This window comes from Gallinula chloropus, assembly GCF_964237585.1.
Source record: "Gallinula chloropus genome assembly, chromosome: 1".
NCBI classification, from domain to species: domain Eukaryota; kingdom Metazoa; phylum Chordata; class Aves; order Gruiformes; family Rallidae; genus Gallinula; species Gallinula chloropus.
This window is the reverse complement of record NC_140085.1, coordinates 171,786,018-171,809,213: the sequence shown is the minus strand read 5'-3', so window position 1 is coordinate 171,809,213 and position 23,196 is coordinate 171,786,018. Positions and strand designations below refer to the sequence as shown.

At 36.4% G+C, this 23,196-nt stretch overlaps 1 protein-coding gene across 2 annotated transcripts in view; it reads right to left on the bottom strand.

Annotated features, from left to right (window-relative positions):
• KLHL1 (kelch like family member 1) overlaps window positions 1–23,196 on the bottom strand; it is a gene marked incomplete at both ends in the record, with an annotated part of 238,023 nt that overhangs the window by 139,650 nt on the left and 75,177 nt on the right. For both annotated transcript variants that reach the window (XM_084276570.1, XM_084276571.1), the window contains 2 exons: window positions 3,598–3,794; window positions 17,949–18,085. In XM_084276570.1, coding sequence (XP_084132696.1) covers window positions 3,598–3,794; window positions 17,949–18,085 — 334 coding nt within the window. The remainder of the gene's footprint in view (window positions 1–3,597; window positions 3,795–17,948; window positions 18,086–23,196) is intronic.

Here is a 23,196-nt window from a genome sequence, read left to right as displayed (position 1 = left end):
TGACAAAAAAAAAAGTCTTGAAAATTATTTATCTCCTGAAGTCTACAGGATTCTTAAATGCAGGAGTTTGCTCTTTAGCAGCTTCTTTTTCAATAAAGAACTTTCCAATCTCAAATGTCTTGCACTTATAACACATTAGGTGAAAGCTCAAGACAAAGAGATTATATACATATCTGTATAAATTAACAACATGGTAATTTATAATTTATAAAATATCAAGTCTGACACTAGACAAGGAATTGTATTGAAGGATGAGGATTAAAACATTTACAAAATTCCATGAAGCAAATTATTTTCATGAAAATAAGTTACGAAGAGAATTGCAAATTAATTTATAATTAAAACTACTTGGTGGAGGACAGTTGCAAGACATCTTCCAGGTAAGATGCAGTCAGAGACTTATCCTGTAGTTACAATACTTTAAATGAGTGGCTCAACTAAGTGCTCCCAAGAATTAGTCATCATTATTAAGACTATTATTATTAATTGATTAACATTTATTTTCACCTGTATAATTAACTAAGCAAAATTATTCCAAGATGAGATTTGAGTCATATCTCAAAACTGTTATGCATTCTATCACATATGTCATGCCTTTAATTCTATTTTTTGCGAGATTATGAAAACCCCCTCTGTGTCTTGTTTCCTATTCCCACAATCACTGCAGAATTATTGTCTCTCTCAGATTTTTTTAATCTCAAAAGAAGTTTACGGTACAGCACAACTATTCCTTGTCAGATCCAGCTGTATTTCTCTATAGCATTATGGTTAGCATGATAAAAAATACTATTTTTGGTTCTGACAATTCTTGGCTACAATATTTAAGAGACATATGATGGAGTCAAAAGTAATTTCTTGTGCTTTCTTTACACAGCAGAACCACTCAAACTTTGGAAGTTGCAGTCACTATGGTATCCTGCACTCATATCAGGAAGTTACTAAGCTATTTACTTTCTATAGCTTTCAACGGTTGGTAATTTTTTAAAAACAAACAACCAAACAATATGCCAGAGTTAAGGGACCATCATGATTTCATATTTGCAACAAAGGAGCTTTTGCAAGGATATCTTGGAAGAGGATTTGTGAAAACAGAATTTGAGATGCATCACTTGAAATTCTTAAAGAAAGCACCCTGAAAAATCCTGGAACTCTTAAAGGCCTTGAAGATCTCTTGAAATCACCAGAACTTTTTTTTTTTAAACAAGAATTTCCCCCTCCTTTTTTAAACAGGGCTTCCCCTCAAATCCTCTACATGACGAGTAGTTGTTAACAAACTCCTCCTTGCCCCACATTAAATTTGCTGCCATCACAGACCATAGTATTTCCATGGAGTCTGAAGTAAAAATAATGCTGTAACCTTGGAGACTTTGCACATGCTCTTTCTTTGCTCTGTTCATCACTTCCCTACCCTTTCTTCACATCACAAGGTTTTGGTTTGCTGTTCCACTACCACACTCTCCAGAGTGTGCTCTTTTCACTCTAGAAGGTTTTTTTTTTTTCCTGGTTACTCATGCATGTGGAATCACAATCACAGAATCATAAAGTAGGAAAAGACCTTCAAGATCATCAAGTCCAACCATTTCTGTCCTAAGCTAAGCCATATCCCTAAGCACCTCATCTACCCTTTTTTTAAACACATCCAGGGAAGGTGACTCAACCCCCTTCCTGGGCAGCCTGTTCCAGGCCCTGAAAACACTTTCAGTAATTTTTTTTTTTTCTAATATCTAATCTGAACCTGCCCTGGTGCAGCTTTGTGCCATTTCCCCTTGTCTATTATGTACATTCTCTCTGATCAAGAGTATTGGGAGTCAAGACAAGCAATCAGGCACCCTTCTCCCACTCACAACTGGCTACCCACACCCTTTAACACAAAATACACCGAAGAGATGTGAGCTGCCGCACCCCTAAATGCAGTAGCACAGTGCCAATGAAAACCTCACACACTATGAATGAAGTCTGACTTTTAGAATTATGTTTTCACTGGGTCTGAAGTTGAATCACATCCAGAAAAAAAATGTTGCAGTTGCACAACTGAAGAGATGTCATTGTAATGTGATTGTTTGTCTTTCTAGCAAAGAGAAAGTGTCACTATCATGCATGCTTACAAATGTAATTACCCTTACAGCAGAGCTTGTTTATTAATTACAGCTGTCTTCCTTTATGATCTTTTACCTGTTGGAGGAGATTATTCCATTACACATGCTTCTGATTTTAGACCTGAGCATTAAAATAGATTATACAATATACCTAATGTCTTAGAAATCAGCACAGATCTTTGTGAACTCTGTGATGTATCAGATATTTATCAGCCATAAGACTTCAAATGTACTATAATGAATAATTACATTCACCTCCAAAATCCTTCAATAAATTTGTTTTACAGAATCATCAGAATTGTTTAAAATCAAGGTTTTTCTCTATTAGGGCTTTTTTTTATTATATTTTTTCTCAAAACAATCAAAGTAGTACATGAATCTAAATATATATATATACACACACACAGATATATAAAGGTAGATTTCTTTTTTCAGTCCATGCCTGCATGCCTGTTAACTTTGAAAGCAATCTCATTCTAATCTAGATCAGACAATTCGACATATTATTTCTCTCCACTGACAGACAAAGGTTAAACTGACTAGCTTGGACCTGGAAAATGATATTTTAGATATCTAAATAAAGAGAAAATTAAAAGCAATCGTAGAACTGGCTCCATAACTGTAAACCAGATATAACTACTTGAGCTGCAGTGGTGAGAAAAGCAGAGTTAAACCTGTGAATTATAATGTGGCATTAGTTACAGGAAAGAATACGGACATAAATAAGGATATAACTGCTGAACAGGCAAAGAAGGTTCATTGAAACCTGCCGTATTGCTTCAATAATAATTTCAAGATAGACCTTAAGGGACCATTATTTCTCAGAAGTGATATGTAGTCTACTCTTTATGTAAACTTAATTTCAGGAGCCAGATGTTTTTTAAATTTGTCAAACTATGAAGACTCAAATGGCTACTGGCACAGTTTAGTTTCTGAATAATTAGCATATTTTTACTTCATTGATCTGGATTAATTTTTAATATTAATACCATACATATTCTGTCATGTGTAAGTGGAAAAAAATAAAAGTCAGATAAAATTCTTTATATCTTACACTTTCTGTCTTAATCTACTTCACAGATGAATAGAAGGAGGGATAATTCCTGACAAAAAAAACCCCAAACAAACAAACAACCGCCCGTGTAACTTCCCGTGGTACTGTTCCTGTGTAGAACGATGACAAACAAAGCTTCCTTAAAGATAAGCAAAAAGGAACACTGATGAAAGCGTGTTCTAAGGACTTATGGATATCTATTATCATCTGTATGTGAACATGCTCCAATTAAGGCATACACTGTTCTGTATCAGCATTCATCATAGCAAGCCAATTCTCATAACCTCACTGACGCTGAGAGGAATCACCATTCCCATGGCTTTAAAAGCACTACTTAAGAAACAAAGTTCCAAACAAATACTGAATGATTTAATGCCAAAACCAAGATATTTTTTTCCTTACAGAAGATATAGAGATCATAAATTAGATATTCTAAAACTGCTTTACCATGGTGTAGTTGTGAGCCACCTTCATAAGCTCTGTGCATCCTTGTGCATCAGCAAATGCTCGTATTCCCAAACAGTTGGACGGGTGCAAAAGCTTCATTAGAAAATGGCAGCAAACCTCTACTACTTGTGGGAGCTGGAGGAGGCAGGCAGCTGCTAGAAGATTTTCAATGGTGTCTTCTTTCAGTTCCAGGCAGCCTAAAAAAACAAAGATAACGCATACTAAATTATTTACCTGGTATTTACAAAACCTGCAGTATCAAAAGATCTTTCATAAATAACCCTAACTCCACATAAATAAAAAAAAAAAAAAAACTTAAGAGAAGGAGGATTAGTCTCTTACTATATCTCAGTGGCCTGAACCCTATTAGAAACTTTTTTTTAACAAAACATTAATTCAACTGTGTGACAGGGATAAAATAGAGCCTGTAAAGTGTGGAAATGAAGAGTTAGGAATAATGGTTTTGTTTCTATAATGAGACTAAAATCTATGCAATATCTGTGTATCAACTAGGCTGTGATTTTATTTTCTTTTTACAGTGAAATTGGTAATAAAATTGTCATTATCTTCAGTGGTATGGAGAAAAACTCACTTTCATTCACCTCCCTGCAAAAAATGAAGCACCTTCCTAACATAGTATGACTAAAACCGGAAAAGTATCTTCAAAATAGGGCTTAAAATCTTCAAACTCCATGTTGCTAATTTGTAATGTGACTGGGATTAATCTTATCTGAGTAACATATGGCAGGCCTCTCATAGCATATAGTTGTTCTAAAAGACTTTATATTACCTAAAAGAACACATATGGCTGCATAATATTTACCTTCTATTAATTAATACTTATACCGCACTTTAAGTAATTTTATAATTACCTTTATCTTGAAGACTGGTACATGTCATAATAAAGAAAAAATAAATAGAATACAATACACTTTAAAATACTTTCTTTTAGTGAGGAACAACTGTCATACTTGTCATCGTGATCCCCTCAGACATAATTTTAAAATGTTTTTTTTTTAAACATAGGTATCTCTTATAAACCTTATTTTTATATATATATATATATATATATATCAGAGATCACAAGGATGTCTTGGAGAACCAGAAAAAGAATCAGAAATGAAAATGGGCAAATATAAATAGTAAGAAAATAACACTTCACAGAATCACAGAATTGTAAGGGCTGGAAGGGACCTCAAGAGATCATCAAGTCCAACCCCCCTGCCAAAGCAGGTTCTCTAGGACAGGTCACACAGATAGGCGTCCAGATGGGTCTTGAATATCTCCAGAGAAGGAGACTCCACAACCCCCCTGGGCAGCCTGTCCCAATGCCCTGTCACCCTCACTGTGAAAAAGTTCTTCCCCACTGTCGTGGTTTTACCCCGGCTGAGAGCCGAGATCCACGCAGCTGCCTGCTCCTTAAAGGAAAAGAGCTGGGGAAGAGGGAAGAGGGGGGTGAGAGGCAAGGAAAGGGAAAAGGAAGGGGCAAATAACCCCAAAACCAAGTAACTAAAAGGCCCATGGGTTGGGATAAGGATAGTTTACTAAGATAACAGAAAGATAAAATATAACAATACTAACAGGACTTTAGAGAAAAAATATATGAAGCTGTTGATACACAATGCAGTTTCTCACCAAACCACACAACTCAGGCCGTGCCACCCAGAGCCGTCACAGAACCCGACCGTCCCCCAAGAACCGCGCGTCCCGGAGCCGCCCCAGGCCTTCCTCCCCTCAGCCCCCGATATCCTGGGCAGGACGTAACTGGCGTGGAATACTCTCTTTGGTCAGTTGGGTCACCTGTCCTGGCTTCGCCCCTCCTTTCTCATGAAGAGCTGAGAAAGTCCTTGACTGTCTGACAGCAACTAGAAACATCAGGGTGTTATCAGCACTGCTGTCATTTTAACTCTCAAACACAGCATTCATCTGCTGTTACAAATGAAATTAACTCCATCCTGACCAAAACCAGGACACCCATATTGGTTCAGAACTTCCTATGCTGCAACTTTAAGCCATTTCTCCTTGTCCTGTCTCCACAGACCACTGAAAAGGGGCTGGCCATTTCCCCCTGTGTCCCACATGTAAGATATTTATAAACATTAATAAGATCCTCTCTTAGCCTTCTTTTCTCAAGGCTGAACAGCCCCAGTTCTTTCAGCCTATCCTTGGCGGGGAGATGCTCCAGGCCTTTAATCATCTTTGTAGCCCTCTGCTGGACTCTTTCTGATTTTATTTTGTTGTGCTTGGAAAAATCATTTCATACTGTAAGAGGATTAAGTGTATATTGATCTCTCCATTCAAAATAATGTAGTTCAACAGTTAGATAAACTCACTCTTTTCCCCACAGAAATTTTGTGTATGTTGTCACGTAAAGAGAAATCTACAAATCTTAATAGTTCTATCACATGGCACCAAGCACTTCTAAGATCTTTAACTTCAAAACAGAATGCCACTGAAAAGAAAAGCTGCCTTATATTGCAATACCAAACCCAAAATACAATAACCATAACACTGAAGACATGACCTTTTCCCCTTCTTTCACTGTTATCTTGAGCTTTTAATATAGGTCAGAAGTTATACTTCGTTATATCAAAGAAACATCTAAGATATAATAAAGTTAGACATTGATATATACAGCAGCTTCTGTCCACCACACATTTATGCAAAGTGGTCAGAAGGTACACTCAGCAGCTGAGTATTGGCTGACCCATATATTTACCAATGACAACTCCCACAGTCTTGTATACTTGCAGGTAACCACTGACCCAACACACAACTCATTACCTAGACAATTGTTCCACTGTGTCCTGGAGTCGTTTTCAGGATAAGACTCTTCATCCCAGCACAAAAAAGAAAAATAAAAATGCTCAAAACAGCTGTGAAAAGTAGATGGACTGAGAAATGTGTTGATGGAAACAATATTAGAAAAATGGAGTTTTAAATCTCCTTTCTTATATGCTATTTATTTTTCAACAACAAGCTCAAAGAAGCCTCTGGCCCTAAAAAAGCCGATCCAGGTTAGCATTTACAGAATGACCTAAGGACTGAAAGAATCACCACAGTTTATGATGCAAGGTAATAGTGTGTCACAGTTTGGGTTTTTATCACTGAGTGTAGCCTTAGGAGAAGAACCCAAAGGAAACATGAAGCTATTTATTTTCAAAACTTTAAGGAAAACTAGTACTAGCATGCTACTAGTTGGAAACTAGGATTAAGAAAAAATATTACCTATTTTATAAAGTATACATTTCTTAATGTAGCCAGAAAGATAGTTTTGAAGGAGAACCATCACAGGTTTTTTTTGGAAGAGTCTGAATGAGTTTCTACTTTACATATTAATCAAGGGAGTAAATATACAGTGGCTTCTGGGGTATCTTGGGATACATATATATTGTAGCATGACATATTTTTAACTAAAATTAGCAACACCAATATACTACTCAATATATGAGGAATAAGAGATAAAAAATTACACTTATCTTGAGTTAGAGGAGTTTACTGTTTTATCCTTGGGTTTTTTGTTTTATTTTTTCTTCCCCCTGCACAAACATGGTAACAAGATAGGGCTCTAGGATCCTATATTTACTAAGTGTTAACTTCAATGGCAGGGTAAGTATCTAATCCATCTACATGTTTTCCAAGTCTTAGCTTTGTTTTTAAACATCAAGGTACCTTTGCAAATTTGATCACAAGGGTTGTATTCACTTTTTCAGAAGGGTGCTATGACATTTTAATGCAAATTTCTCTGAGATACCAAGTGTTTATCACAGTCAGAGTTTGAAATAAAAGCTGTTAGAAGGCTGAGTGTATATATATAATGTCAACTCTTCAGACATATTGACAATCAGAAGATCCAAGCATCTATTTAAAAATGTTTAATAGGATATTCAGGGAGCATTAGTACTTCTGCTTTTTCAATTCACCTCCCCCTCACATTTTTAAGTGTTAAGGAGCTTGCACAAGTACTTCAATCTGAGCAAAACAAATTAACCAAAGCTTAAAATCTCATTTTGTATTACATTAATTAGAATTAAAAAAATACAAGAAAAAACAATCAAAATAACTTTAATGGATTCTAATTGTTATTCTAAATTATAGTTCTATTTGTGACAAATTTTATGTGCATTGCTTATGGAGAAATTAAAATGCCTGTCTTTAGAATGCATCCTTATAATGAATACATAAATTTTATTACCTCATTAACAAGTGTGAAGCAACGATAATATATAAAAAACTCCCTGGTATCTTTATTTTTTTGCTAAATCTTTTTCCACATTAAGGCACAGTTTTTGCGTTTGTTTGGTGGGGGTTTTTTGGTGGGTTTTTTGTTTGTTTTTTTGGGGCAGGGGGATGTTAATTTTATCTTTTGCTTTTATTCTTTTGTCTACTCCTTAGGTTACAATGTCACAACTGATCTTGTGTATAGGGAATCACTGCACCTTTGACCACCTTTTCATGATGTTAATACAAGGTCAGCATGTGCCACAGGTAGCAGTTTGCTTCCAGGTCCTGTTCATCATGCTGTACAGGTTGAAAAACACTCCAGTAATTTACATTTGTAAACAAAAGCAAACTTCATACCAAAGAGGGCGGAAGAAAGTCTTGTTCCAAAGGCCTTGTACTGAATACTAAGTACATTTCAGGGAGATGCTATTCCAGAGGTTACCTTCTACGAGTTACATGATGGGGTGTGTACCACCTTTGGCTTCCAGCATACTGCCCAGTCTTCCAGAACTTTCCCAAATGAACTGCCTCATACAGGTCCTTCCACTACAAAACTGCACAGTACATACTCTCAGTATCTATATGACAGTGAGATACAGCCCTTTGATTATACTGAACTTAATAAAGCCCTGACATTGGGGCGGGGGGTGGGGGGTGGGGGGGCGTGGGAGGGATGGAACAAAGTAAAAAAAAGATAAATGTCTAAAGGACAAAGGAGCTCAGCTTTCAGGTTTGAAGGAGCAGTCCTTTATTTCCCATGTGTCTGAAGCTAGGTCAGAAGCTGGAAAGCTCACCTCTGCCAAAATAAGCTTCTCAACCTCTCAGACAATGACCTGGCAGCTTGCGCTATAGTAGCACAGAGCAGTTGAATCCACACTTAAAGAACAAAATGTCCCAGAGATGGAGGCATCAGCTGACAACAAAAGAAGTTTTGTTTATGAGTCTTGTAGCCTAGTGAAACTTGCTTTGCTCTGGGCTAGATTCCACTGCTGCGATGAACGAATACTACAGCCGCACCCAGTTCTGTGGGTACATTTCAGCATAGTCACCATGTGATGGACACAGCACAGAAAAGGAATGAAGGTACATTTTACAGTGCAGGGACAGGAGAAATCACACGTGTGAAAGGTGAGAGTCTCTTTCATAAACTGGCAGTGTGTTTTTTCCTACTTTTTTTTTGCTTTCTTTAGGAATTGTCGATACACAGCTCGGAAGCTGAGCTGAGCAGAGTGGATATGGGTACAGGTCTCCACTGTGGTGACTCCAGAGAGAACCACATTCAAAAGGCAGCCCATGCTACAGCACTCTTTCTGGTCACTTTACTGATGCTGTTTAGGCAACAGCACGACACATGCATCAGATGGCAACAAAAAGGAATGGCACTCCACTCAAAGGACAGCTTAAAAACACACCTTGTGGTACATTCAGTTTAACTGTTCTCTCCCTCCACAATCACCACTTCCCTGAGTCTCCCTGAATTTATTCTTACTCCTCAGGAGTAGCAGGCTGCACAACACTACAGGGAGACACTAGCTATCTCCCCATAACAATCTCAGTCGTTCTGAACACTCAAAATTCATTGATAGCCAGTTCAGAGCTTTTTTTCCCAATAAATTCTCATATTCTGCACCACCCCACCCCCAAAAAAAAACCCCAAACCACAAAAAACCCCATCATAATTGCAAATTCTGTCCCTTAATGGAGTATCTGGAGTAAAAGGTGAAACAGTAACAGTTCATTTTATTGTAAAACTCCAGAAAAGGAGTGAACTTAGTTTTCCAGTGACAGGAATAGAAAGCATCTGCTCCAGCTGGACACAAGACTCAGAGCAAGAATCACTACAATAATAACATTAAGGAAAAAAACCCCAACCAAACAACAAAAACCCAAACCCACCTAAACCCCAAAAATTAAGAAAGCAGTCAGTCTGCAGTTGGTTAAACTAAATGGGTCTATAAAGATCCTTCCCATAGACGTGAATTGCATGAAAGACCACAGCTCATGTCAGGATCAGAAAGGCATTCAGTGTAGGAGGGTATCTGATTCCAAGCAAGCTGACATACACAGATGAAGGGGGATGACAGCCTAGTCCTGCAATTAGAGTGAGGAATTCTGGAATATTCTTCCATTATTACACATAGACAGTTCAGCTGGTAATTCAAGAATAATCCTCAGTGCTGCACTAAGGCTTTGCTGATGCATAAACAAGTACTTAATGAGGAACGCTATACGAAAATGTGGATCTTGTCAATTGCTCCAGTACTAGTGATAAATATACCAGAGCAAAAGTAATCTGATTTTAGAAGTTCAGTCAATGCAGAACATCAGTGAACAGATAATCTGAATGATAGGTTTGCAGGTCATGAGATCACTACCACCTTCCTACTTCCTAAACTGGACTAACCCTAAAAAACAAGGCTTCCGTGGATAAATGCAACTCACTCTATTGAGTCCTGAAAAGGAGTTTATGACAAGTATCTTCTCCTGGAAGAGAATTTCACAGGGTATCTTCCATATGCAGAAGTAAGGTTTATTTAAGGTCTTAAAGGTCTACCACCACCCGATATGACTTATGACCATATTTGTACTCTCCATTACATAATGGCTAATGACGTGTCATAGGTCAATTCAATTACCTTAACTTATCCTTTCATCAGTGATCCCAGAATTCGTGGAACACCTGAGCTTCCATTTGAAGTGAATAGAAATTCCCAAGGGCTTATTCTGTGAAAGTGCAAAGTCAGCCACTAAGTACACAACAGAGAAAATGTGGTGGGAAAGCAGGAGGTAACAGTTTCCTGTAATAAGTGCTATATAGAGATGGTCCATGTGTGGTGGTTTATTCCTGGCCAGCAACTAAGCATGACATAGCCCACACACCAGTTATAAATGGAACATTAATTCTATCCCTGATGAAACCAGGACATCACATTCATAGAGGTCTTTACCATGATACCACAAAACAACTTAATCAACTTGTTGAACTTAGTCAACATGTCATAGAGGTAGAGGCTAAGACCTTCACAAAATGCACAGGGTATCACTTCAGTCCTCAGTGTAACAGTATCTCTAGAGGGGAGTAGCCTGAAACACTCTAAGCATGTACCATCACCTAAGAGTCAGGGATTGTCTGAGCAGATGCCTTTAATAATATAAATATAGCTTTACATTTTATTTATTAAGTTATGCTTGGTTGAAACTTCCCTTTAGCATTGAGGCTAACTGGAATGAAATGGTCTTAGTTACACACTAAACTCTCATCCTCCAAACCACAGTAATCACATTCAAACCGCATGTTGATGAATGATCCTGTGGCTACGATAAGCCTGGACAGTATGATCACTATAAACTGGCACAGCCTAAACCTATGCTAAAAATCATTCTCACTGTTTATTCTTATAGACAACTGAGTTTCAGCAATACAACACACAACCCCCTCCCCCACCACAAAAACCCCAAACCCCTCTTCCTGCAAGCCCTCAATCCAAAAAACAAACCTCCCTGGGATACTTAATTAATAAAGCTGCTATTCTGAAGGAACCTAAGGGTCCTTATGCTTAACGGCAGTTTCTTGATACATCCCTGCTGTCTGCCCTGTGTGTGTTACTAGATATATCACTGACAGAGAAGACACTTGACAGCACTTTAATTAAAGAATCTGCCAAATAAACTATAATGAAAAGCTATGCAGTAGGGCTTTAACATCTTCCATGTATGATCTACTTTATGGTTTTGGTGTTGAGTTGTTTTTTGCTTTCAGATATGCAGAAATAAATCAAGGATTTTTGTTTTCTGTTAGATAACTGATTTTTGCTCTTTCAGTTTCATTAACCGTATGAAAGCACCAGCCTTTTCTTCTGATCACCGTTGGGAGCACATACTAATTAGATAGCCTGATGCAGTATGACGAAATCTGCAGTAACTTCACAGCTCCATTGTAACTTCAAAGGAAGGCTCCTAGAATCACCAATGGCAGCAAAATACCAGAAGCTCAATCTCTAGTTCCATTCCGACCTAAATAATTTAAGCATAATTGCAAATAATGAAAACTCATGTTTTAAGATCAAGAAAGAAGCATTACCTAAGAAAAGGAGGTAAAGAAATATTCTTCTGTTATACTGCTTATCTCGAGCTCTGAAAAGATCAAAGAATACATATCCATGTACCTCAGGGCACTAGGATCTCAATCCTAGATTTTCCGCTATCAATCATTTTGCTTCTTGAAAAATGAAACATACTTTCTGCACAGCCGTTGCACCGAAGTGTTGGCTTCAGAGTTCCTCCGCTGGCTCACGAGAAACGTTTAACAGACACGCAAATGAGGAAGCTTTGTTTCCTCTTACATTATAGTCCTGTTCTATCACAGACAAATCATACTTTATTTTAATAAACTAACCAAATGTAGCAAAGTGTAGCTAAATATTTGTAACTTGTATTTAAGCCACATCTTTTTTACCAGTCAAATACATCCTTCACAAAAAGCAGAGGGAAAACTTTTGTGGTCTACCCTTGTGAATACACGCAAACCAAAAGAAGCACATATTTTTAATGCAGTGTTTCACTAATAAATCCACATAATACATAAAAGATTGGAATTATACAGCTTGTAATTCCATCATAATTTAGCTTATGTAATTAGGAAATGTTGTGCTTAATTCAGATAAAACAATATGCAGCCACTACATTATTATTTACAAAATTAAGTTCATCAGTTATAGCCTTCACACATAAAAATATCTCACTCCTGAAATAACCCCAAAGACCATCGTAACACTGAGTTTATAGCGTATACTTTTAACACATCTCAACTTGTTCAGCTTTAATCAAATTGGGTTTTGTAGGTACATCTATCACATTAACTTTGTAATTAGCCATGCTGAATCTTCACAGAATCTTGAACACATTTTGCTATCTTTAAATCAGTATTCTTAGCAGTCTAATTTTCTGTCTTCCCATTACTACTCTTAGATGGACAGGGGCCGTCACTTAGGAGCAGCTCTTATCAAGGCTGTACAGGACTTGATGCTCTGCTGGTCACCATGTAATTCTACCTTGCCAATTATTTAGAACTCAATTTGTTTATACATGAGTGAACACAGTCCAGCTTCACTGTGTGTCATGACTCTGTCATCTACCCATTTAAAAGATACAGGGAAGACAATTTACTGTTGTGTCAAGCCTTTTGGAATATAATTAAGTATTGTGACTCCCTTATTTAATGGAATAGTATTTTCATTAGAAGACAGAAAAAAAAATCAGTATCCTGATTTCTCATAGAAGGCAGGCTCTTTCTGAATTTGATTAGAGTTTAAAATGGTTGTTTTTCTTTGTAGAAGTCAGTCATACCCTGAATGTACAAAATTGGTAGACAAATCACACCCATTTTTTGTTTTGCTTTTTTCTTTTGGTTGTTTTTGTTTGTTTGTTTGTTTGTTTTTTTCTTCCTAAGTGAAATCCACTAGTGTTGCTACCTGGATACTTGTTCTTTGTCTCCAACTAAGATAATATTAGTTATTTGTTTACATAGTAGGACTGCTTAAAGGCTTTTTATCTGTACAAGAAATTGTACAGTGCTCTTGATAAATATAATGTTATAATGAAAATTTGAAATCTTGAAAATAAATGCAGCCTTTATTTTGTACGGTAGGAGATTTTTATTTTAATTATATATATATGATCTCTATGCTTGTATCTATATATCTTTTTTACATACATATACATAAATAGAATTGTTTAGGACCTATTATAACAGAAATCTTTTTGAATTATTGAGTATAAAATCAAATAAGGAAAAAATTCTGCTTTTTAATTAGGTCAAAGAAGATTGAACATTTTCCATTAAAACGGAAAGCCTGAAATACAGACTTTGTTTAAAACATTTAAATCTAATAAATGAACAATCAAGATTGATAGAAAAGTTTATGGAAACTAATATATTAGTAGCAAAGTAGCTCACTGGGTAAAGGAATTAGGATTTTCTACTAGATTAGAATTCTAGTTTCTCAGAAATATTAAAATCCAATATAACTTTTAAATAAACATAGAAAATAGTAATAAGACGTATTCAAGATATATTCTATTAGTTCTTTTATATTTTTAACAAAAATCTCATTAGGTATTTGGAAATACCTAAGGAAAGAATATATTTTACAGAGTTTAACTTGCTACCAGAGTATGCTGTAGAGGCTGAAAGTACACATACTTTCAGAAGGATTACACAAGTTCCCATCTCATCACTGACTACTGAAGTAGATGATATTTCATTCCATAAAGCTGGAATCTAGGAGGACACACCAGCCATATTACAAATATTCATTTCATGCTACACAATAACTACTATTAGACATTACTACTGGCAAGTCTCCTAGATAATGAATTCATGATCCAACCCAATACATGGATTTGTTGACCCACAGTTACAGAATGTGTTCAAAAAGGGACATAACAAAGAACATTAATTAATGATTTTTAAAAAGTAGACAATATTATTTTGTCATTTTGATTTACCACCTATTTAAAAAATTTAGACAAAATGGCACTGAACAGCAACTTCACAAATTCTGTCCAGACAATCATGTCCTTTCAGAAGCCTATGGATGCTTCTGGTAGTACAGGTAAAAATGATTTTAATTAACAGGAGTTAAAAGGAAAAATTGAAGATACACAAGTCAACATGTAACTATTTTTTTAATCCCCCCCCCACTTCCCCCACCCCAAAATGGACATAGCAGATGTTAATAACTCCTCTTTCAGATAAACATACCTGTCATCAGGTCTCTGATGTACAAAACACCTCCTTCCCTAAACTTTAATTTTGATATTTTGCACCAGTATTTGATTTGATTGCTGGAGCTGAGGGGCCTGGTATTGGTAAAGTATACTATTGTAACACTTTTTTCATAGATACACATGTTTTACACTTCTTGAACTATTATTTAGCAATAGTAAAAATGAAAAAAATACACTAGATTCTAAAAGATACAATTCCGACCGAATTACAGTTACTAGAATGTGGAAATAGTTCCCTTTTTAAAATTGCATCTAAAGATATTTGCAGTGCAATGTTCTTAACTTCTAAGCTTCTGCAAATGAGCCTAATTTAAGCTGTATTTTCCTGAAAAGTTCAGCTGTCTCCGGGGTAAAAATTCTTTCTAACAGCCGCAACTAGATGTGAAACTGAGCTAAGGAGGTAGTGACAGGAAAAAGAAAATAGAAGGAGAGTGAATAACTGCCCATTTCTCAAAATGGCTTGCTATTCCTGGGGTAAAAGAATAAAGCACTAAACTGGCCACAGCCATGAGTTGCTGAAAACTTTTTCACGTATTGTGCAGCCAGTAACTGGAATTTAGAAGCTGAATTTCCCATGTATTTTGTCTAGACTATGTATGCTCCACATTACAGATTAAAAGGTTGAATGGGAATTTCTGTTACCTGATACACCACTGGGATCGGAGCAGTGGTTATTTCCTTTAATTTCTCCTTGCACACAGCCAAGCAGCACAAAGAAGAAAGTGAACTGACTTGAAGAACAAGGGGATATGAACTGACATGGTGGTAAATAAGGGGAAAAAAAAGACATAAGAAACTATGAAACTATATAAATCCTGACAGATGGTGGAAATGAAAAGGAAGGGGGGGTGTGAAGTTTGAGGGCTTTGATTTGGCAAAGAACATGGGGAAACAGAATGATTAACTGAGAAGCAAAGACTGTTTAATTTCAATAAACTGGGTATATGTTCTTGGAATTTCCTCATCACCTGTGAGGTATCAGTAATTGCCTGTGGTGCTTCTGAATGCTCTTACCCTCTGCACAAGGATGCCCCCCACACATGACAAGCCTGCAATATCCAGTCTATACCCAAGGTTTGTTAGAGAGACAGCTAGTTAGATTTGGCTAAAACTTCCAGGGTCAATATAGATAATTGTGTACCGATGCCTGCAAATGTCCCCTAGTGCTGTTTCATTTACTAACATAACTGTAGCTAGGAAATTTAGGAGTTGGGTAAGGCACCTGATACCAAGAAAAGGAATAGAGAATGTAATAATCTGACATGAATTTCAAGAGCTAAGGACACAAGCTGAGTATAAATCAGAATAATTCAGGACAAAGAACCAGATGGAACAGAAATGTAAGACAGAGGAATCAAAACCAGACCTGTCCATGGCATACGATATGCGCTCTTTTAGCATGGAAAATGGACTCATGTTTCCTGAATCTCATCATTCTTTCCTTGACAGCAAATATTTGTGAAATTTCCTTTTCAAGTGTGAACTTAAGAAGACATTTTTTAAGCCTTATTTGGTCTCCAAAATGTGTTAGAACTAACAGGATACTGGTGTATTACCACTGCAAGTGACAGCATTTAGAGACCTTTGTTACCACATTAAGTTTCTAACTCTTCAAGGTGATATAATGATGGCATATAATGTTGCCATTTTTAAGGCTGCTTGGGCATTATGTGACAGAGAATTACAGATGCAAATTCACATAAGGCAAATTAGAAAATGCTGAAATTATATTACCTGTGGAGTTCTCTTTTCATCCATTTGTGAAGGCTGGTCCTTAATTACCTAACCACAAGAAGAAACCTCCACATTTTCCATCTCATATAACGAACAAAGTACATCACGTGGCATAAACAAATCAAGGAGAATAAAAAAGCTGAAAGCCTTAGTCTTTTGCAGAAAATGGAAGAAGATTGCTCTTTCCGTATTCTCATTACTTTATCCAGTCCCCAAAGTTCTCAGGGATAACCAATAAAGTTGTGAGATAGCTTTAGTCATGTTGAAAATATGTTTGGTATTTTTTGTTTCCTTCTGTTATCTCTTTCTTTTCTTAGTCCACACTTACATGCTGCCTTTGGTTGTCAGTATTAACTGTGCTGTGTGCTTGCATGTGATCTTTAAGAGAAAACTGATGCAAAAGAACCATGCAGTATTTCAGTATTTCCACAGTTTTCTTCCCAAAGGAAACAGCAGTGTACCTCACCTTCCATGTGCCTCCTCTTCCTCTTAACTCACTCTTACAGAATGATTTAGCGTTACCAGTAACGTCTTTTGCCGTTACCCGCCAAGGTATTACTGATTGTGCCCCAGTATTCCTGTGTCATTCATTCCACACTTAAAGGCAGTAATCAGATTGTATCCTTCTCACGCCTGATGAGTACTACATACATGATCTTCACACATTCCTATCTTGAAATCCTCTGGATTATGTACATTCCTGAACTGCAATTTATAATCAAATTAATAGATGTATATTTTGCGAGAATTAAAATTGCAGGGTATGAGCTATCCATTTAAAATGGATGTTAAGATCAAATATTCAATAGAAACATAATTCTAAACCACTGTTAAACTACATGAGAATGTCTTTTATGACACAGAAATAGAAAGAACCATACATTTTATACTTGCCTCATTCATAGGCAAAGGGAGAGAAGTTCCGACTACAAATATTATTGGCATTTCTTCTCTTTTAATTACTTTATTTTGTAAATTTAGTATTCTTTCACATTAATGCACTTTAGATACATTGTGCATAACAGCTTGTTTAAGGAGGATAAAAACTAAATCTATTATGCATTAAAATGCAATAACTATTCGGAAGGAAGTTCTGAGTTATTAACTTTGAGTTATGAGTTATTCATAAATTTATATTACACAGTAGAATACCAGTCTATAACAGGAAATGAAAGTGACAACGTCCAGCCAATAATAAAACACTTTAAAATGTTTCACTTAAAATTTTAAAAGGTGTATGTAATTATTTAAATTGAAATTTGACTAGAAGAGCAATATAGGGCTATTCTTCAAAAGATACAGCTATTTCTCCCAGAATCTCATGTGCATGAGAACAATGAACCATATGCACATGAGGCACCCTTCTTAAATATTTTAAAATAAAAATATGCAATTTTCTAGACTGTTCTCTTTTACTTACTAAGCCTGACATATTTAAGAGTATGGAGATAAGAGCTAGCAATCTGAAATAATACCTAGAAATGGTAGCTAAGTCTTTCAAAAAGAAAAAAATGTATAGAAAATAAATGAAATTAATTGGCATGTAGCAAACAAAACTGTCAACATCTGTCTCTATAGAAAGAATAACATATGCTGTACAATACCTGTATATGCAAACTGAACAAGATCCCACAGTGCATTGGGGTCTATGCCTTCCATTTTGATCTCTTCTTGCTTGGCTTCACAAACATCACTTGTAAACATGGCAGCAAAGTAATCAGAGACAGAGCTGAGGACAAGTCTGCAAAAAAAAGTGACAAAACCAATGTCATTTATACTGATATCTATATATATGAAATTTCATATATATAGAAAAAAATAAATTTCATATATATAGAAAAAAAACCCACAAAACAATCAAACTTCTTAAAAAAATTATTATCATAGTAATTACAAATTACCAGGAACAATATATACTTAATTCATGCATACAGCAAAATAAAACATGACATTTAATTTTTTTTTTTTTATTTTTTGCTTCCTATGATGGAACCAAGTGGCACATGAGCACACGACTATAAAACACAAATGAGAGCTCAGTCTTTCTGATAATTTTCCAATCATGCAGAAGTCCCAATTGTTAAGATAACCTCTCAGTACTGAAGACAACTTTTCAGGGAAACATGTATCGTACTCCACAGGTACTTTTCTTTGTTCTGAAAAGGCCTAATTTTTATACCAGCATGTAACTTTACACAATACTTCAATGTTCAGTAAAACTGTTTGTAGCTTAACATGCTAGTCATTGACAATAAAATTTAAAAAATATTAAAAAAAAATTTGTTAAGAAACATTTCCAGAGGAAAACAGATTCAAAGTACTTACAAAATGTGCATGTCTTGTTTGGGACCTGATTTAGATAAAACCACAGCAAGGTCAAACCAGGTATGATTATCATTACTGGAGCCTTAAGCTACAGCATTCTTCTAAATACCATCTAAAGTGATATTATGATATTGTTAGGAAGGAATATTCACAGATGATCTTGAGCTAGAAATGTGGTACAGCTATAAATAGTGTACCACATGCTTCCATACAAGATGGTCACATTTCTGGCTTAATTTGAAAAAATAATACACAACACATTGATAAAAGACAAGGATCACAGCTGGATAACTTGGAAACCAGAGAAAAATATTTACCCATTAGTATACAGTTAAATATTTTGCCTAAGAGAAAAAATCCCCAAACACCTGAAGAATAACAAGTTACCACTTGTCAGCCAGTGCAGCAGTTGATTGCTTTTGCTCCCTTAGCTTGTTCCAATGGAAAAGAAAAATAAGACAGTTTGAATTGGCTTCATAATTTTACAGTGCTTTAAGATACTATATTTTACCTGCAAGTAGGGCAGCTTGAGAACATATATATATGATCTTTTCTCTGGCTCAAATGAAGACCAATGACTAATTAGGTTTAGTAGTTCTGTCACTGTGTTCAACTCCAGCAATCATGAACTTTTGAAGTAAAGATCCTAATTCGCCAACAGCTCACACGGATATTCATGTCATTAATAACACCAATAGAAGGCTATAAAAATAAGACATTAGAAATATACCTTTGTTGCTACCTCTAGAGACTCCTAATTCTCTAATGGTTTATTTATTTTTTTAACCACTGAGAAACATTTACTGCTATGTTTATTTATTATACCGAGTATCATGCGTGTATTAGCACAGCCAAGATAACCATACAATTCTGAGTAACTACAAAATCTTATAACCCTTCTTCAAATACTTTTCTGACCCCTTATAAATAAGTGACTTGATGCACTGTTATGTGATGCTTGATTTAAAAAAAAAGGAAAACCATGACAAATTGATGATTTTCTATGAAAGACCATCTCTCACAGCTAGCAGAGATATAATTTAGGTCTGTGATTGAGATTTCCATTTGAGAGCATGTTTCATCAGCTATTCCTTCAGATTTATTAACCACCATTTAACTATGAGACTTCAACTTGATAACTTGCTAAAAGCAAAGCCAAACCCTTTGCTGCATCAAAACCAATGGCACATCTCAGCTAGTGGGGCACACGAGTTCGGGCCTGAGACCCTTTGGAAGTTTCATTCTTCAGTCTTCCCAGATCCCCCAACTAGTAGCAGTTTGACTTAGATAAAAGTAAAAATCCTAATTTCTATTCAGTCCCTTGATTTTAAAGCATTGGATCTTTGGACATGGAAATAATATAGGGCTGAGTCTGGACTTTGTTTCAAGCAGAGAGGTTGGATTTTCAGAATTCGGGACTGAAGTGGTATGAATGCCAGTGGGCTTTGACCAAGGACTTTATCAGACTTCAAGGGAGTGTTTGAATGAAACAAAATTGTACCAGTGGTCTGTTGAGAATGCTGGTGTGTATCCAACTATTTCCTAAAGCTGAATGTTTGCCAAGTTTGTAACACTCAGTGTCTGATCATTTAAATTAGTAACTTATTTTAAACTTTTAAATGCATTAGTAGCATGCTACAGATGTTTACATAATGAAGAAGAAACATAAAACAAAGTAGATAATACACAGTTTACAGATTGTTATACTGAGGCCTCAGTCTGTGAAAAACTGTGAAAACAAATGTCAGGTCCACAGCACTACCTATTTTAACTGCAGGTTTATCCCTACTGGATTGCACCACTTGCTAAAGAAGATGGCTTACATGAGCAAAAAGGTTCGGTGAAGCCGCAGCTCATCTAAACAAGCAAGACAAGTGTTTTCAAGGAAAGTGTACTTTTTTTTTTTTTAATTCCTTTATGTTAATCAATAGTTATTTTCAATAATAAGACAGCTATTTCACTAACTGAGTATAACAAAAAAGTTAACTGATTCAAGACTTCACAGAAAGTACTTCACAGGCTGAACTGAAGTGAAAGGAACTTGCTAATTACAGTTAATTCTGAAAGGTGACATTTCGTAGTCCAGTGTTCTGGTTTTGAGATAGAAAATAAAACTGAGAAATCAAAGGGATTGATTAATAAATAATAATCTGCTGCTGAGAACGTTCAAACCAGCTCTACATCTTGGTTTAAAGACATACTGACCTACTAATCAAGAAAGGTCAAATGTCTCAGGATGTCACCTGTTTTCAACTACTGATCTGGCCGTGAGTACTTAATAATCTCTTTCGTCCTTGAAAATCATAGCAGGTGACTCATGTCTGAAAATAAGTTTATGGATCCAGAAAGATGTCCTTTCAGACTGAGGGACTTCTTTATCTTTACTACAACTAAATTCAGCCTGTTTTATTTTTAGCTTCTTCTATAACAAAGAATACAACTGATTTCTGTCATGACTTTTTTTGCCCTGTGACATAAGATTCTACTTTCTTTTATTATCAAATATTTCCTTGCAATGTTCACAGCTGTTTTCACATTCACCTTTGATAGAGAGTATCAACTTGCTTGGTGCACTCAATTAAAAGAAACAAACAAATAAAAATAACCAAACCTCCGTTACTGATATTCTTTAAGCAACCTCTGATGATATTTTCTGGGGAGAAGTATTTCAGATGTTACTTGGACTGAAAACTCATACACAACTTTTTTCCACACATATGAGGATAGTTCATACAGAACCTGAACATTAAATGCTGTAGAGGACAGCACACCAGGTGTCTATACTGATAATGGTGCACTACAGCTCTTCTTAACAGCAGATAAACATTTACTGTATATATGGAGAAGGCTTCATGATCTCCTAAATTTTAAGGCTTGTGGAACATATAGTAATGTATATCTATGCATGCACTTGGAAAAAAAAAATCAGGAAAAAAAAGCAAGCAGACAATGGCTGTAACTTCCAGAAGAATTTTGGCAGGGCAATCAAAACTTCCATCATTCCTAAGTAAAAGACAACAATGGAGCAAGCTGTGAAACAGATCAACTTGTCACCTCGGTAAAGTGCTCTGTTTTATCACCAGGTGAATGGGTGAATTCTGCCAAGGGGCTCGGCTCTTGTTCCCCTTTCCCGTTTTTTCAGTAAACTGTCCTTATCCCAACCCACAGGGTCTTTGTTTTCTCCTCCAGTGAGCAAGTGGCTTATGGTGCTCAGTCTCTGCCTGGGGCTGAACCACACAATTTTTTTTGTGCCCTTAATGTTCCTGGCCAGATCAAATTCTGATCCCTGTCTGCCTGTAGAGTTTCTCTGTATTCCTCTCAGGCTACCTATCCTTGCTTCAACCCTCTGTAGACTACCTTTTTGCATTTGATTTTGTCCATTTGTTTCCTTGTTCATCCATGCAGGCCTCTGGGCATTTCTGCCTGATTTTTTCTTTGTGGGGATGCATCTCTCTGAGCTTGGAGGAGGTGGTCCTTGGATACTAGTCAGTTATCTTGGGCCCCACTTCCCTTCAGGGCTTTGTTCCTATCCTACTCTACCAAGAAGGTCCCTGAAGAGGACAATGTTGGCTCACTTGAAGTCCAGGGTAGTGAGATTGCTGTGTACCCTCCTTGCTCCCCTAAGGATCTCGAACTCCATCATTTCATGGCTACTGAATCCAAGGCTGCCCTTGAACTTCAGATTCACTGCCAGCCCCTCCTTGGCAGTGAGAACAAGGTCCAGCATGGCACCTCTCCTTTTTGGTAACTATCACTTGGAGAAGGAAGTTGTCATCAGTGCATTCAAGGAACTTTCTGGATTGTTTGTTCCTTGCTGTGGTGTCCCTCCAGGAGATATTGGGGTGGGTGAAATCCCCCATGAGGGCTATGGCTTAAGAACGTGAGGCTGCTCCTATCTATCTACAGAGGGCCTCACTGCTTGGCCTCTCTGGTTGGGTTGCCTGCAGCAGACCCCCACTATGGTGTCACCTGTCCCTGTGCTCCCTTTAATCCTGACCCATAAACTCTTCATCAGCTCCTCATCCAACCCCAGATGGAGCTCTGTGAACTCCAGCTGTTCACTGACATAGAGGGTGATACCCCTGACTCATTTTCCCTGCCTGTCTTATGACATTATTAATTTAATTTTCCTTAATAGTTTCATTATTTTCTCTAGATTCTATTTCATTTTACTTAAGATCAACATTAAATGTGTTGTCCCCATTCTCTATTGAAAAATTTGCCTTCACCTGTCATCTAGGCAGCATTTTAAACCTAGAATTCTTCGCCATTTACCTTTCTTCCCTTCCAGTCAGGACAATGAAATGTTAATTTGGGCTTGTTAATGCTATAATTGCTTCTGTCTTCTGAATTTGTGAGTATGTAAAGAAATCCATGAGATATATCATAAATTATTCTTGTCTATAAAATTCTAACAAGATGCTCTAATAACATCGTGTAGCTTGTCCTTAGGAAGAGAACAAAAAATCTCCATTGATCACTTATATACTGAAAGATTTTCCTTTAGTTTATACCAACAGACATTAT